The sequence below is a fragment of the Sceloporus undulatus genome, chromosome 4, assembly GCF_019175285.1.
Source record: "Sceloporus undulatus isolate JIND9_A2432 ecotype Alabama chromosome 4, SceUnd_v1.1, whole genome shotgun sequence".
NCBI lineage: Eukaryota > Metazoa > Chordata > Lepidosauria > Squamata > Phrynosomatidae > Sceloporus > Sceloporus undulatus.
In genome coordinates, this window is record NC_056525.1 from 1,434,854 (window position 1) to 1,446,791 (window position 11,938).

The 11,938-nt window shown below is 48.7% G+C and overlaps 1 protein-coding gene across 1 annotated transcript; it reads left to right on the forward strand.

Annotated features, from left to right (window-relative positions):
• Window positions 1-1,110: 1,110 nt before the first annotated feature.
• On the forward strand, window positions 1,111-4,640 carry LOC121928089 (auswaprin-a-like). The gene is made up of 3 exons (XM_042462362.1): window positions 1,111-1,192; window positions 3,431-3,571; window positions 4,564-4,640. The coding sequence occupies exons 1-3, from the start codon at window positions 1,111-1,113 to the stop codon at window positions 4,638-4,640; spliced, it is 300 nt and encodes a 99-aa protein (XP_042318296.1).
• Window positions 4,641-11,938: the final 7,298 nt, after the last annotated feature.

Sequence of the window (11,938 nt, forward strand, 5' to 3'; positions counted from 1 at the left end):
CCAGATCATGCATCACTGTTGGGATCCAGGTGTTTAGCAGTAAACAGTGTATAAAACCATTCAGGATTCATCAAGCAAACCTCCATCCTGTGAGGACATCTTTGAATTCTGCACAGTATTCGAAGTCACAGAATCGTAGAATCCTTGGAAGAGGCTCCCAGTCCAGTCCAACCCCATTCTGCCAGGCTTTGATGCCAATGGGACAGAGAGAAGGGCTTCCTTAGCAGACCTCAAAACAGGAGAGATAACCTGGACTTGAGCAGCGGAGGGCATTGTAGGTCAAATCCAGCACTTTGAATGGTGCCTGGAAACAGGAGCTGTTGCAAGAAGGGAGTTGTGTGCTTCCAGCCCAGGTTACCCATCTGGCTGCACACACACCAGTTGCTAACAGGATCCCAGCTCTTCTGGGCATGTGTCTGGAATACAGGACAGTTCCAATAAACCCAATTACAATCATATACAACCACCCCTTGGAATTCGCAAGGGATCAGTTCCAGACCCCCCCCCCCCCCCCGGTTGAGTTCCAAAATTTGCACATATTCAAGGATTGAATGGGCGCATGCCATGGGTGCATGCCCCATTGAGGTTAGGGGCAGTTGCCCATCTGTAGAATCATAGGATCATAGGGTTGGAAGAGACCACAAGGGCCATCACAATGCAAGACATATAACCCAACAGTGGACTCTGTCCATTCAGAGGCATCCAAGGGCAGTGCCTCAGTTTCTACTTTTGCAAAGACATCCTTCTCTCAGGGTGCCCACTTCCACGCTTGTTTGTGTCGATGTGGCAGTGGGCAAATATATTGCGAAATGGTCTCACCTGGCGTCACTCGGTGCAGCTTCTCTTTTTGTCAGAGGCCAGGAGCATTGGCTCCCTTCCCAGTTGTCTATTCTTTTCCTGCTCAGCCTGGAAGTGGCTCCATTATTTCTTGTTTGCTGCTGGGTTGGGATATTAAGCATTTACGTAGAGGCCCAGACCCAACAACAAGGCCACTTGTGCGTCTTTGCATCTATTATTGTTTACTTATTCAGACTTTGCCGTGGGAGGCAAGAGTCTATGGGTTATAAAGGAGTCCAATAGTGTTGGAGCACCATTCAGCTCTGCCTTGCCATGAAACCCTCTGGCATCCTCATCCGCCTCCTTGTGGGTCTCTTGGCTTTCTGTGCCATCATGGCCATGGCTTCTTTCAAGGGTAAGTGATGCCCCTGCCATGCCGCTGGGGAGCTTCTCCATCTCCCATCCCTGCCAAGGCAAGGTTCCCTGGACAAGACTGTGCTTCATGGAGAAGCCTGGTCAGCCTTCCTTCTTCCAACTCTCCATTGCTCTCCTGAGGTTGTGTTCATAGAAGAGTAATTATTCATCAATGTCCTTCTCAAAGAAGCAACGGCAAATCTCTTCTTGTTGCAACTGTTTTGGAAAGCTGCAGTTTTTGGAGACTATTCACAGTTTGGCAGCTATTGTATGCAAAATTAGCATAGTGGGGTTTTTTTGGCAGAAAAAAAACACTGTTCTGCACAGAAAAATCCTATTTCTGTCAAGAGAATGGTGCTTCCTCTGCAAAAGAAAGAAAGAAATGCTCTTTTCTGCACTAATGCTCTTGTGCCAGTTTTGTATGCAAAGGGATCTTGCAGCACTCTTGGGAGTAATGGAAAGGAAGAAGCTAGTAGCATGAGCTTTCATAGACTTGGACTTACTTCTTCAGATGCATATTTGAAGTAGGCTCAAGGCTATGGAATCTCATGCTACCGATGTCTTTCTTTCAGTTAGCCTCAAAGGTGCTGCAAGATCCCTTTGCATAGTCATATTCCAGACTAACAGGACCATCTCTTTGAATTGTACAAATTTTGTAGAGAATAGATCCCAGTTGGAAAGATTCTCTTCGGTCCAGAAATCTTTTTTCTCAGGGTTTATCGACATTGCAGAAAATTCAGTTTTCAACCCTTTGGGGGGAAATACAGTGGTAATAACTGGACCATGGAGGTTTGACAGATGGCAGACCCAAGACTACTTAGAAAAGGCAGTGAAGAGGTCTAGGGTTGGAGGCCTGTTTGCTTCTGGCTATGAGCAACTGCAGCTACTACTGCATGCAAAACAATCCGGAGGGTTGTAAAATGATGGGACAATGTGGGAGAAGTGGGATAGTGGTTAAGAGGAGAGAGGAGGGATGGACCAGTTCCTAGGAAATTCAAGCGGTCTCTGCTGCAACCCAATGAGAGATGGCACCCGGAGGCAGTGGCATTACTAGGGTCGGTGTCACCCGGTGTGGGTGCCTGAAAAGGGCTGCCAAGGGGCAACAGGAGGGGATGGAAGGGAGGGCAGGGCTCTCCAGTGCCTTTGGTCCTTAGTAGAGAGAACCAGGGCAGCGGAGAAGCCAGAAGGCTGTGCACCTGCACCTTCTTCTCTGTCTTGCCTCCCTCACCTGAAAGAGCCACAGAAGTGGAGAAGAAGGGGTGAACATCCATGGCTGCCATGACTTCTTGCTGCTGTCTGGCAAACAACAGAGTGGGAAAGGGAATAATGACAGCAGGGAGAGGAAGAGTCCGTGGCATCACTGCTGCTGCCTGCACCTCCCTTTCCTGGCTGGCCAGTAGCTCCATGCCCAAGAAAGTGGTCAAATGGCTGATAAGACCAGCTCAGTTCCCAAACAAACAAATCACTGGCTGGCAGAGCCAATGCAAAGCAATAGACAATGTCTCTGATTCTAAGTCCAGAATCACAAAAAGTATTACCAAAAGGTTGGTCAAGAAGTCTGAGGTCCAGGGTATCAGATAGGCAGGTCAATAAGGCCGTCCAAAGGTCAAGGGTTCCAGATGATCAAGACGGGTCAGTGGTCCAAGAAGCAAGGTTTCAGTCCAAAGAGCAATGGGAGCCAGAGACAGAGTACTTTCCCCAAGAAAGTCAGATAATCACTGGCAACTAGGCAGGCATCCTGCAGCTGCTTATATGAGTGTGCTGCAGGTGTTTGGGTGTGTGCATCTTATTGCCAGCGTGTTTCTGATAGAGTCTCCATGACTTTTGTAAGCACTCCCTTTCAGATCGATGCTGACTGAAGGTAGCCACTGTCTCTTGATCTTCCTCCATGTCCAAAGACTCTGCCACCTGGAGAATGGGCTGCTGAGCCTCCTGAGAGGCCACAGAACTGCTGAAACAGGCACAGCCAATGTCGTCCAATGAGGTCTGAACCTTCTGCACCCTACTGATGCCCCTAGGAGTAACTTTCATGGGAAGGAGGCACCTGGGGACATGCAAGAGCCATGAAGAGCCTGGCATCAAGCCAAAGGGTTGTGCAGCATGGCAGCAGATGGAAGCTTGGGACATCCCAACATGAAAGGTTTTCTAGGAAGGGCAATAGATAGGTGAGTGCCCCATGCCCCACTATCGTGCCCAGATACCACTGTCTCACAGCATTTGGGTTTATTCTGTGCTGCAGAGAGACCAGGGATGTGCCCAATGCCTCCTCCAGATAAAGTGACACCCTGCATTGCCAGCTGTGCTGAGGATTCTGTATGCCTTTGGCCCGAGAAGTGTTGCAGTTGGGGATGTAGGAAAAGCTGCCTGACTCCTGTCTACGGTGAGATGCTTTCATTAACCTAGGGAATTTTCTGGACAGAATCATAGAATCATAGAATCGTAGAGTTGGAAGAGACCCCAAGGGCCCTGATCCAGTCCAACCCCATTCTGCCATGCAGGAAATCACAATCAAAGCATCCCCGACAGATGGCCATCCAGCCTCTGCTTGAAGACCTCCAAGGAAGGAGACTCCACTACACTCCGAGGAAGGAGTGTGTTCCACTGTCGAACAGCCCTTACTGTCAGGAAGTTCCTCCTAATGTTCAGGTGGAATCTTTTTTCCTGCAGTTTGCATCCATTGCTCTGGGTCCTAGTCTCTGGAGCAGCAGAAAACAAGCTTGCTCCCTCCTCAGTATGACATCCCTTTAAATATTTGAACAGGGCTATCATATCACCTCTTAACCTTCTCTTCTCCAGGCTAAACATCTCCAGCTGCCTAAGTCATTCCTCATAGGGCTTCATGGTCTCCAGACCCTTCACCATTTTAATTGCCCTCCTTTGAACATGCTCTAATTTGTCCACATCCTTTTTGAATTGTGCCCAGAACTGGGCATAGGTGAGGCCTGACCAAAACAGAATAGAATGGCACTATTACTTCCCTTGATCTAGACACTATACTTCTATTGATGCAGCCTAGAATCACATTGGCCTTTTTAGCTGCTGCATCACACTCTTGACTCATGTTCAACTTTTGGTCTACTAGGACTCCTAGATCCCTTTTGCACATTTAAGTCTTCTTAAGCCAGACGTCCCCCATCCTATATCTATGCATTTCATTTTCCTGCCCTGGGTGCAGCACCTTACATTTCTCGACTTTATTCTGAATTAAACTTCAACACAGCAAAGGTAAGTCAGGTTTTTTAGCAATGCGATAAACTCCTGTGTTGCTCTGGCAAGGGTTGAGAGGCCAATGCAGCCCTTAAACGGCTGTACTTTCGACTGCCCTTCATGAGTAGAGACAGCTATGTCTTGACTTAATCTTGATCCTTCCAGGACTTTTGGCATCTCAGGACTGGTCCTGCAAAGACTTTGGTGATAGCAAACCAGCAGTCAGAAGTCCCATCCTGTAACAACTTACATGAGTTGGACCCTTAAATCTGCCAGCCCCCAACCCAGATCTCCTGCTTGCAAGGGGGGGGGTTACATAGAAGGGACTGTGCTGGGGACCCTCAGCTCTGTGCTACATAGTCCTTTTGTCCATGGCTACAGTTACCTTTGCAAACATGTTTGTAGGTACAGTGGGCCCTCTGCATTCACTGGGCTTAGGGACACAGGACCCCTATGAAAGTGGGAGAACCACAAATTAACAAACACTATTTTTTTTTTTTTACTTGCGAGAACACCTTTCTGGTAATCGCTAGGACTTCCAGCACAACTCTGCAGCCAACATCTGGCAGAGGTTGACCACATAATCATGCTTGAGGACATACAAATGCCTACAGAACCAGTTAAGTCTTGAAATCTCTAGGTCCTCCAGCATGAATCTATGGCCAACTTCTGGCAGAGTTGCATTGGAAGACCTAGCATTTCCAAGAGAGGACATATTAATTAAAACCACAAATAATGATAGAAAGTTCATAGAATCATAGAGTTGGAAGAGACCCCAAAAAGGGCACTGATCCAGTCCAACCCCCTTCAGCCATGCAGGAACTCTCAATCAAAGCATCTCCATTGACAGATGGCCACCCAGCCTCTGCTTAAAGGCCTCCAAGGAAGGAGACTTCTATACATTCCGAGCCCTTTATTGTCAGGAAGTTCCCCCTAATGTTAAGGTGGAATCTCTTTTCCTGTAGCTTGCATCCATTGCTTTGTCTTCTAGTCTTTAAGCAATGGCTGGAAGGCCATATGTCAGGTAATGCTTCGATGGTGAGTTCCTGCATGGCAGAATGGGGTTGGACTGGGTGGCCCTTGGGGTCCCTTCCAACTCTATGATTCTAAGTTCTGTAAAGTTCCCTAATGAAAGAGATGCTGGGTCTGATCAGGCCAACTCTTTTTTTGCCCCACAGATGCTTGCCAGTATCCTCTAGATCCTGGATCGTGCTTTGCTCTCCTGCCCCGTTTCTACTACAACCCGGCTTCCAAGATGTGTGAGAAATTCTATTACCATGGCTGTGAAGGAAATGAGAACAATTTTAAGACTTTAAAGGAATGTCAAAATACATGTGAAGGTGTCAGAGTGTGGGACCAGAATCCTGGACAATCAACCAGTCAGCTTGTTTAATGAAACAACAGAACTTTATTGAAGGTTCCAAGATCAGCCATGTCTCATCACCCAGCTTCTAAGCTGAGGGACTGATCCCTCCCAGCAAAAGCAATGCATAAGTCCCCCTAAGCCAAAGCACTCCACCCCCAGCAAAAGCCCACGCAGTAGGAGCCCTCCTTCCCAGCACTAGTTCCCATTCTCCATCCCTATCCCCTGAGAAACAAAACTGCATTCCAAGTCTCTGCAGGCCAGCCTCTCAAGGACACTAGATAACTCACACCTGGTCCAGCCTAGTACTCCATATCACCATCTCTACAAGCTATACGAAGCGCAACCCATCCCCCCCATCATCCACAGTTGATGTGGATTCAGGATTCTAACAGTCTGCCCCCCTAGAAAAGAACCCCCCCCCCCACTGTCAGAACTCCAAAGTCAATTACTAATCAGTATTCACAGTTCCTATTGTCACTGCTCATTTTGCTTTAATAATTGCTTTAAGTTGTAGTTCTGTCTGCTGTTAGAAGTTGGGGGGATGGGGTTGCTGGTAACTAGTAGTTGCTGTAGATTGCTGCCTGGGAATGGTATGCGGTGATAAGGCAGAGACATCTGTGAGTGCCTTCAAGGCCAGGGAGTCTGCTTCTCAGGCATAGAGGGGGGTGCAAGTGCCCACAGGAAAAAAGGTGGGGGGAAATGTGTGTTTTAACTAAGTGCTTGAGGCTTGGCTTGTTAGATTCTGCTTAAACATCTGTCTGGTCAGATCTGCCTGTATTTCCAATAAACTTCATTTCTTTGGAGCAAGTTGTCGTTGTGGATTTCTGGTGGAAGTTGCTGGATCTCACACCCACAGAAAAGAAATGCATTATCCCAAAGAAGAAACAGAAGGTTTGTCAGGGTACAGAGAATGAAAACGAGCCACCAAATCAGGCGCGTTTACATGTGCCACTGACACCCACTCATCATGATCCGAAGGAAAGTGTTTCCAACGGATCAGGTATTGATGCTTGCCCCTATGAACCCCCGAGTCCAAAATCTTCGAAACTTCAAAATGCTGTTGTCCATCAATCATCATTGGAAGTGGCGGGGAGTTGGCTCTCCTCCATTTGCCCGTGCTCCAGTCCGGCTTCAGCAACCTGAAATGAAAAACGGGGTGTAGATGTCTATAGGATTTGGGGAGGCACAGTTCAGCAGTCACATAATTGACAAGCCTCTTGACAGGAAAAGGGCCAATAAATTTAGGTCCCAGTTTCTTGGACGGATGTCTAGTCTTTACATTTTTTGTAGACAGACAAACCATGTCCCCAGGTTTAATGTCCCAACCAGCAGACCTTTTCCAGTCTGCAAACTTCTTGTACTGTCCCTTGGCCTCCTCCAGAGCTTTGGTGATCTTAGGCCAAGCTCCTTTAATCTTGTCAGCCCATTGGGTCACAGAAATAGGGTCAGAGGAGTCCACAGGCAGGGCTGGAAGAGTCTTAGGTTCAAAACCATAGTTAATCTGGAAAGGGGACTGTTCAGTACTGCGATGAACGGCACTATTAAAAGCCACCTCAGCATGCGGAAGCAAGTCATACCAGTCGTCCTGAAGGTAGTTGGTATAACATCGGAGGTACCTTTCCAAAGCCATGTTAGTCTTTTCACACTAACCATCAGATTCAGGATGATAAGCCATGCTCAGTGCCAACTGCACCCCCAATTTTTTCTGCAACACTCACCAAAACTTAGAAGTGAAGGTTATCCCTCTATCAGTCACAATTCTATCCGGGAGACCATGGAACGTGTATATATGCATAATAAAAAGGTCAGCCAATTTGGAAGCAGTGGGCATCCCTTTGCAGGCTATGTAGTGGGCCCGTTTGGAAAACAAATCGACCACTACCCAAATTGTGTTTCTCCCTTTGCTTTCTGGCAAGTCTGTAATAAAATCCATGACAATGTGCTTCCAAGGTGCCTCGGGAGTGGGCAAAGGGTGAAGCAGTCCTCTGGGCTTACCCATTACAGGTTTAGCCCTAGCACATGTGGCACAGCTCTTAACATAAGCATCAACATCTGCACGCACTCCATCCCACCAGTAGGCTTTACGCAATTTATGCCAAGTCTTTAAATATCCCCAATGCCCAGCAGCCCTGGCGTCATAACACAGTTTTAATATCTCTTCCCTCATTGAAGCTGGAGCATAGATCATAGAGTCCTTTACCCAAAGCCCTTGGGCATTCCAGGCCAATCGGTCTTTATTATTAATCAACCACTCATCAGTTTCAGAAGCTTGCTTTATCCTCAACAACACCATGTCTAATTCTGTAGGAGACTTGTCTCCCTCCTTCTTAGCCTGACTGCGTGTCACCACCGCTAGGTCCAAGTGTTCAGGTGTGAACATAGTCTCAAGGGGGACAGTCTCCTTCCCCATGTGCTGGGGCAGTCTAGACAAAGCATCAGCCAAAATATTTTGTCGGCCCGGAAAGAACTTTAATTTAAACTTGTATTTGTAGAAGTCTTTGGCCCACCGCCTTTGCTTGGGGGTGAGTTTTTGAGGAGCTTGTAGGGCCTCCAGATTACGATGGTCTGTCCACACCTCAAACTAGTGGGATGCCCCTTCCAAAAATTGTCTCCAGCTGTCTAGTGCATGCTTAATGGCATAGGCCTCTTTTTCCCAGCAGGGCCACCCTACCTCCCCCTTTTGGAATCTCCTGGAAAGGTAAGCACAGGGCCTTAGCAATCCATTGTTGTCTTTTTGCAACAAAACAGCCCCCATGGCATAGTCACTGGCATCAATTTGAACCACAAATGGCTTATCAGGATCAGGATGCAACAAAATGGGTTCAGTGCTGAACAGGCGCTTCAGTTGATCAAAAGCCTCCTGACATTTGTCTGACCAGAGAATGGGTGTAGAAGGCTTAGGCTGTTTTCTTTCTTTGGCACCTGCCCCCATCCCTTTCGTTTCCAATGTTTTAGTCTTAAGCAGGTCCGTTATTGGCAAGGCAATTCTAGCAAACTCTGGGATAAATTGCCTGTAAAAATTTGCAAATCCTAAGAACTTTTGTACTTGTTTTCTGGTTTTGGGGGGCGCCCAATCCAACACAGTCTGTACCTTGGCAGGGTCCATTTCAATTCCCTGATTAGACACTCTGTATCCCCAAAAATCTAGCCGGTCAGTGTGGAAATGGCATTTGGATAATTTCACATAGAGCTGGTTCTTTAACAACTGCTGCAGCACTTCCCTCACCAGTTTAACGTGACTATCCAAGTCAGAGGAGTATATGAGTACATCATCCAAATAGACTAGGACCCCATCAAACAATAGATCATGTAAAACCTTGTGGACAAGCCTCATGAAAATGCCGGGCGCTCCCGCTAAACCAAAGGGGAGAACTAAGTATTCAAATGCCCCCAATGGGCAATTAAATGCAGTCTTATATTCGTCCCCTTCCTTGACTCGCACCCGGTAATAGGCATCCCTTAAGTCTAGTTTGGTGAATATCTTGCCGGTGACCAGCCGGCCCAGCATGTCCTTCATTAAAGTCAAGGGGTACTTGTTGGTACTACAAATCCCATTCAGGTTCCTGTAGTCTGTGACCAGGCGAAGGGAGCCGTCTTTCTTCTCCCGGAAAAAGACAGGTGCCGCAAAAGTGGAGGTAGACGGTCTAATGAACGCTCTAGCCAGGTTCTTTTCAACAAACTCTTTCAGAGTGGTTAATTCCCTTGGGGTCATTGAGCAGAGTTTCAGTTTAGGGAGGGGTGTCCCTGGCTCTCAATGGCACAGTCCGTTTCCCTGTGTGGTGGCAAGATATCACTCTCTTTGGATTCAAACACTTCTTTAAGGTCTTGGTAACAAGGAGGAAAAGTACCAGTTTCATCCTGGTTGCTGTTCCCCACCTCCCATGGGGTCTGCCCCTCGTGCCCAGGCTCTAAGTGGACTGCTGCATCTGCCGGCTGAGGTTTTGGGATTACCACGGGCTTGAGTAAAGGAGGGACCCTCACAGACGCCTCCAGCTCGTGTTCCCTGCAAATGGGATCATCAAATATGAGTTGTCTCAGTCTCCAGTTGGTAGTGGGATTATGATGGTGCAGACAATCAATTCCCAGCATCACATGGTAGCGGTATGTGGGCCCCACTATTAGTTGGATTTTTTCCCAATGGTCAGTTATTCCCAGCCAAACTGGGACAGTCCTTTTTCCTGACGCTTGCCCTCCCATCACAGTCCCATCCATTTGAAAGAAAGGTATAGGGTCCCCCAAAGGCTGGGTTTTTATGCCCAAAGTTTGTACAACTGTAGGGTTAATTAAGCACCGTGTGCACCCCGAGTCTATGGCAGCGGTCAGTTCCATGGCCTTATGGCCTGGGCCCACCATTTAAGTCACGGTTAATTCAAACAGGGGGATACCCCCACTCACCATAGGTTTGCGGCCATCCAGTCCCGCAGCCTGCCTTTTGCTGCTTTCTAAGGCAGGCTCAGGTAGTTTAAAGCCGGCTCTTCGGATCCCGAGCTGTCGCTGTCAGTCCAAACTTCCCCCTTCACTTTATTATTATTAACCTTTATTTATAAAGCGCTGTAAATCTCTGAGTCAGCATCTTGACTTCATGCTGGATGGCCTCTGCCTCCCCAGCCAGACGAATCCACTCTAGGGCAGTGGGGGGGGGGGGGGGGTTCTCTCGTGTGTGCCCCTCTGGCACCTGTGCCACCAATCGTTGGAACTCCATAGCATACTCCGACACGGACCTGGATTCTTGATCTAGTGCTTTCAAACTGGTTAGAGCTATGCTGGCTCTAAAAGGGTCTTCAAATCTGGCTCTGAGAGCCCTCATAAAGTCTGGTAGACTTCTCAGCTCAGCGGCCTGGCAATCGTACAGCTGCACTAGCCAATTTGCCACCTCTCCCTTGAGGTGTCTGGCTACACATTTGACTTTGGCTGCCTCATTGGGAAACGTGGGACCCCACTCCTCCATGTGGTCCGCTACCTGCGACAAAAAGTAGGGCAAGGTCTGCAGGTCCCCATCATACTTGATGCCCAGTTTCCTGGCCTGTGGCTCTTGCGCTCGATCCAGTGCCGGCCCAGCCGGTGGGGGAGCTGCTTGCGGGACCCCTGCCACCCCCGGCACTGGGGCTGCCTGAGCTGCAGGGGGAGGAGCTGCCCCGGCCTCGGCTCCTGCGCCTCTGGCACCTGTGTCCCCCTTCAGTATGTCCAATATCTGGGCCAACGTGCCCTGGACCCCTTCCATGTCCTCCTGGAGTTGCTGTACCTGTTTCTGTAGGTCCTCCTTGTCCTCAGTTGCAGTTGCAGTGGCTGCGTAAAACCGGTGTCCCAAGCGGACCAGCGGGCGGCTTGGCGTCACTCCCTCGTGCGTGGAGGAACCGATGGTTGGCCAAACCATGGGGCCCCAGCTCCCAACGTCTGAGCCAGTGTCGACTGGGTGTCTTTTGGAAGAGCCTCTGCCTCCATCCTTTGGGCTTGGCTCTCCCCCACGGCTCCTGCCGTGGTCTCCGTCTTGGCTAAAGTAGATTCTTCTGAGGACTTCTGTTCCGACATTGTTCTCAGAGGAAATTAGTAGGAGTCTCAGCTTACTGTCAGAGTGTGGGATCAGAATCCTGGACAATCAACCAGTCAGCTTGTTTAATGAAACAACAGAACTTTATTGAAGGTTCCAAGATCAGCCATGTCTCATCACCCAGCTTCTAAGCTGAGAGACTGATCCCTCCCAGCAAAAGCAATGCATAAGTCCCCCTAAGCCAAAGCACTCCACCCCCAGCAAAAGCCCATGCAGTAGGAGCCCTCCTTCCCAGCATTAGTTCCCATTCTCCATCCCTATCCCCTGAGAAACAAAACTGCATTCCAAGGAGATTACCGCACTGCATTCTGAGAATGTTCTCATCACATGATGAGAACGGAACGCATTTGAGTATACCGCACGTATGTGTTCCAATCGGGTTCTCAGAACGATTAAATGTGTTCCAAATGTGTTCCAGGGGGGTACAGATCGAATGTGTTCCCAGCGAGCTGAAACGTGATGAGAACGTTCCAACAGAGGTGTGTGTGGTATTCTTATCCGTTCTCAAATCCGTTCTCTCATTCCTCCATCTCCTGATTGGCTGAAAGAATGACAGGCAGGGAGGCAGGGAGGCAGGCAGGCGAGCGACTGCAGTGAGGGAAGGGGTGTGTGTGTGTGTGTGTGTG

Excerpts from the sequence above, each read along its gene's own strand:
- LOC121928089 (XM_042462362.1), top strand. The coding sequence starts at position 1,111 with ATGAAACCCTCTGGCATCCTCATCCGCCTCCTTGTGGGTCTCTTGGCT. Across the intron at positions 1,193-3,430 it reads GGCCATGGCTTCTTTCAAGG|AGAGACCAGGGATGTGCCCA; the intron begins GTAAGTGATGCC and ends TCTGTGCTGCAG. Across the intron at positions 3,572-4,563 it reads CTGCCTGACTCCTGTCTACG|GACTTTTGGCATCTCAGGAC; the intron begins GTGAGATGCTTT and ends TGATCCTTCCAG.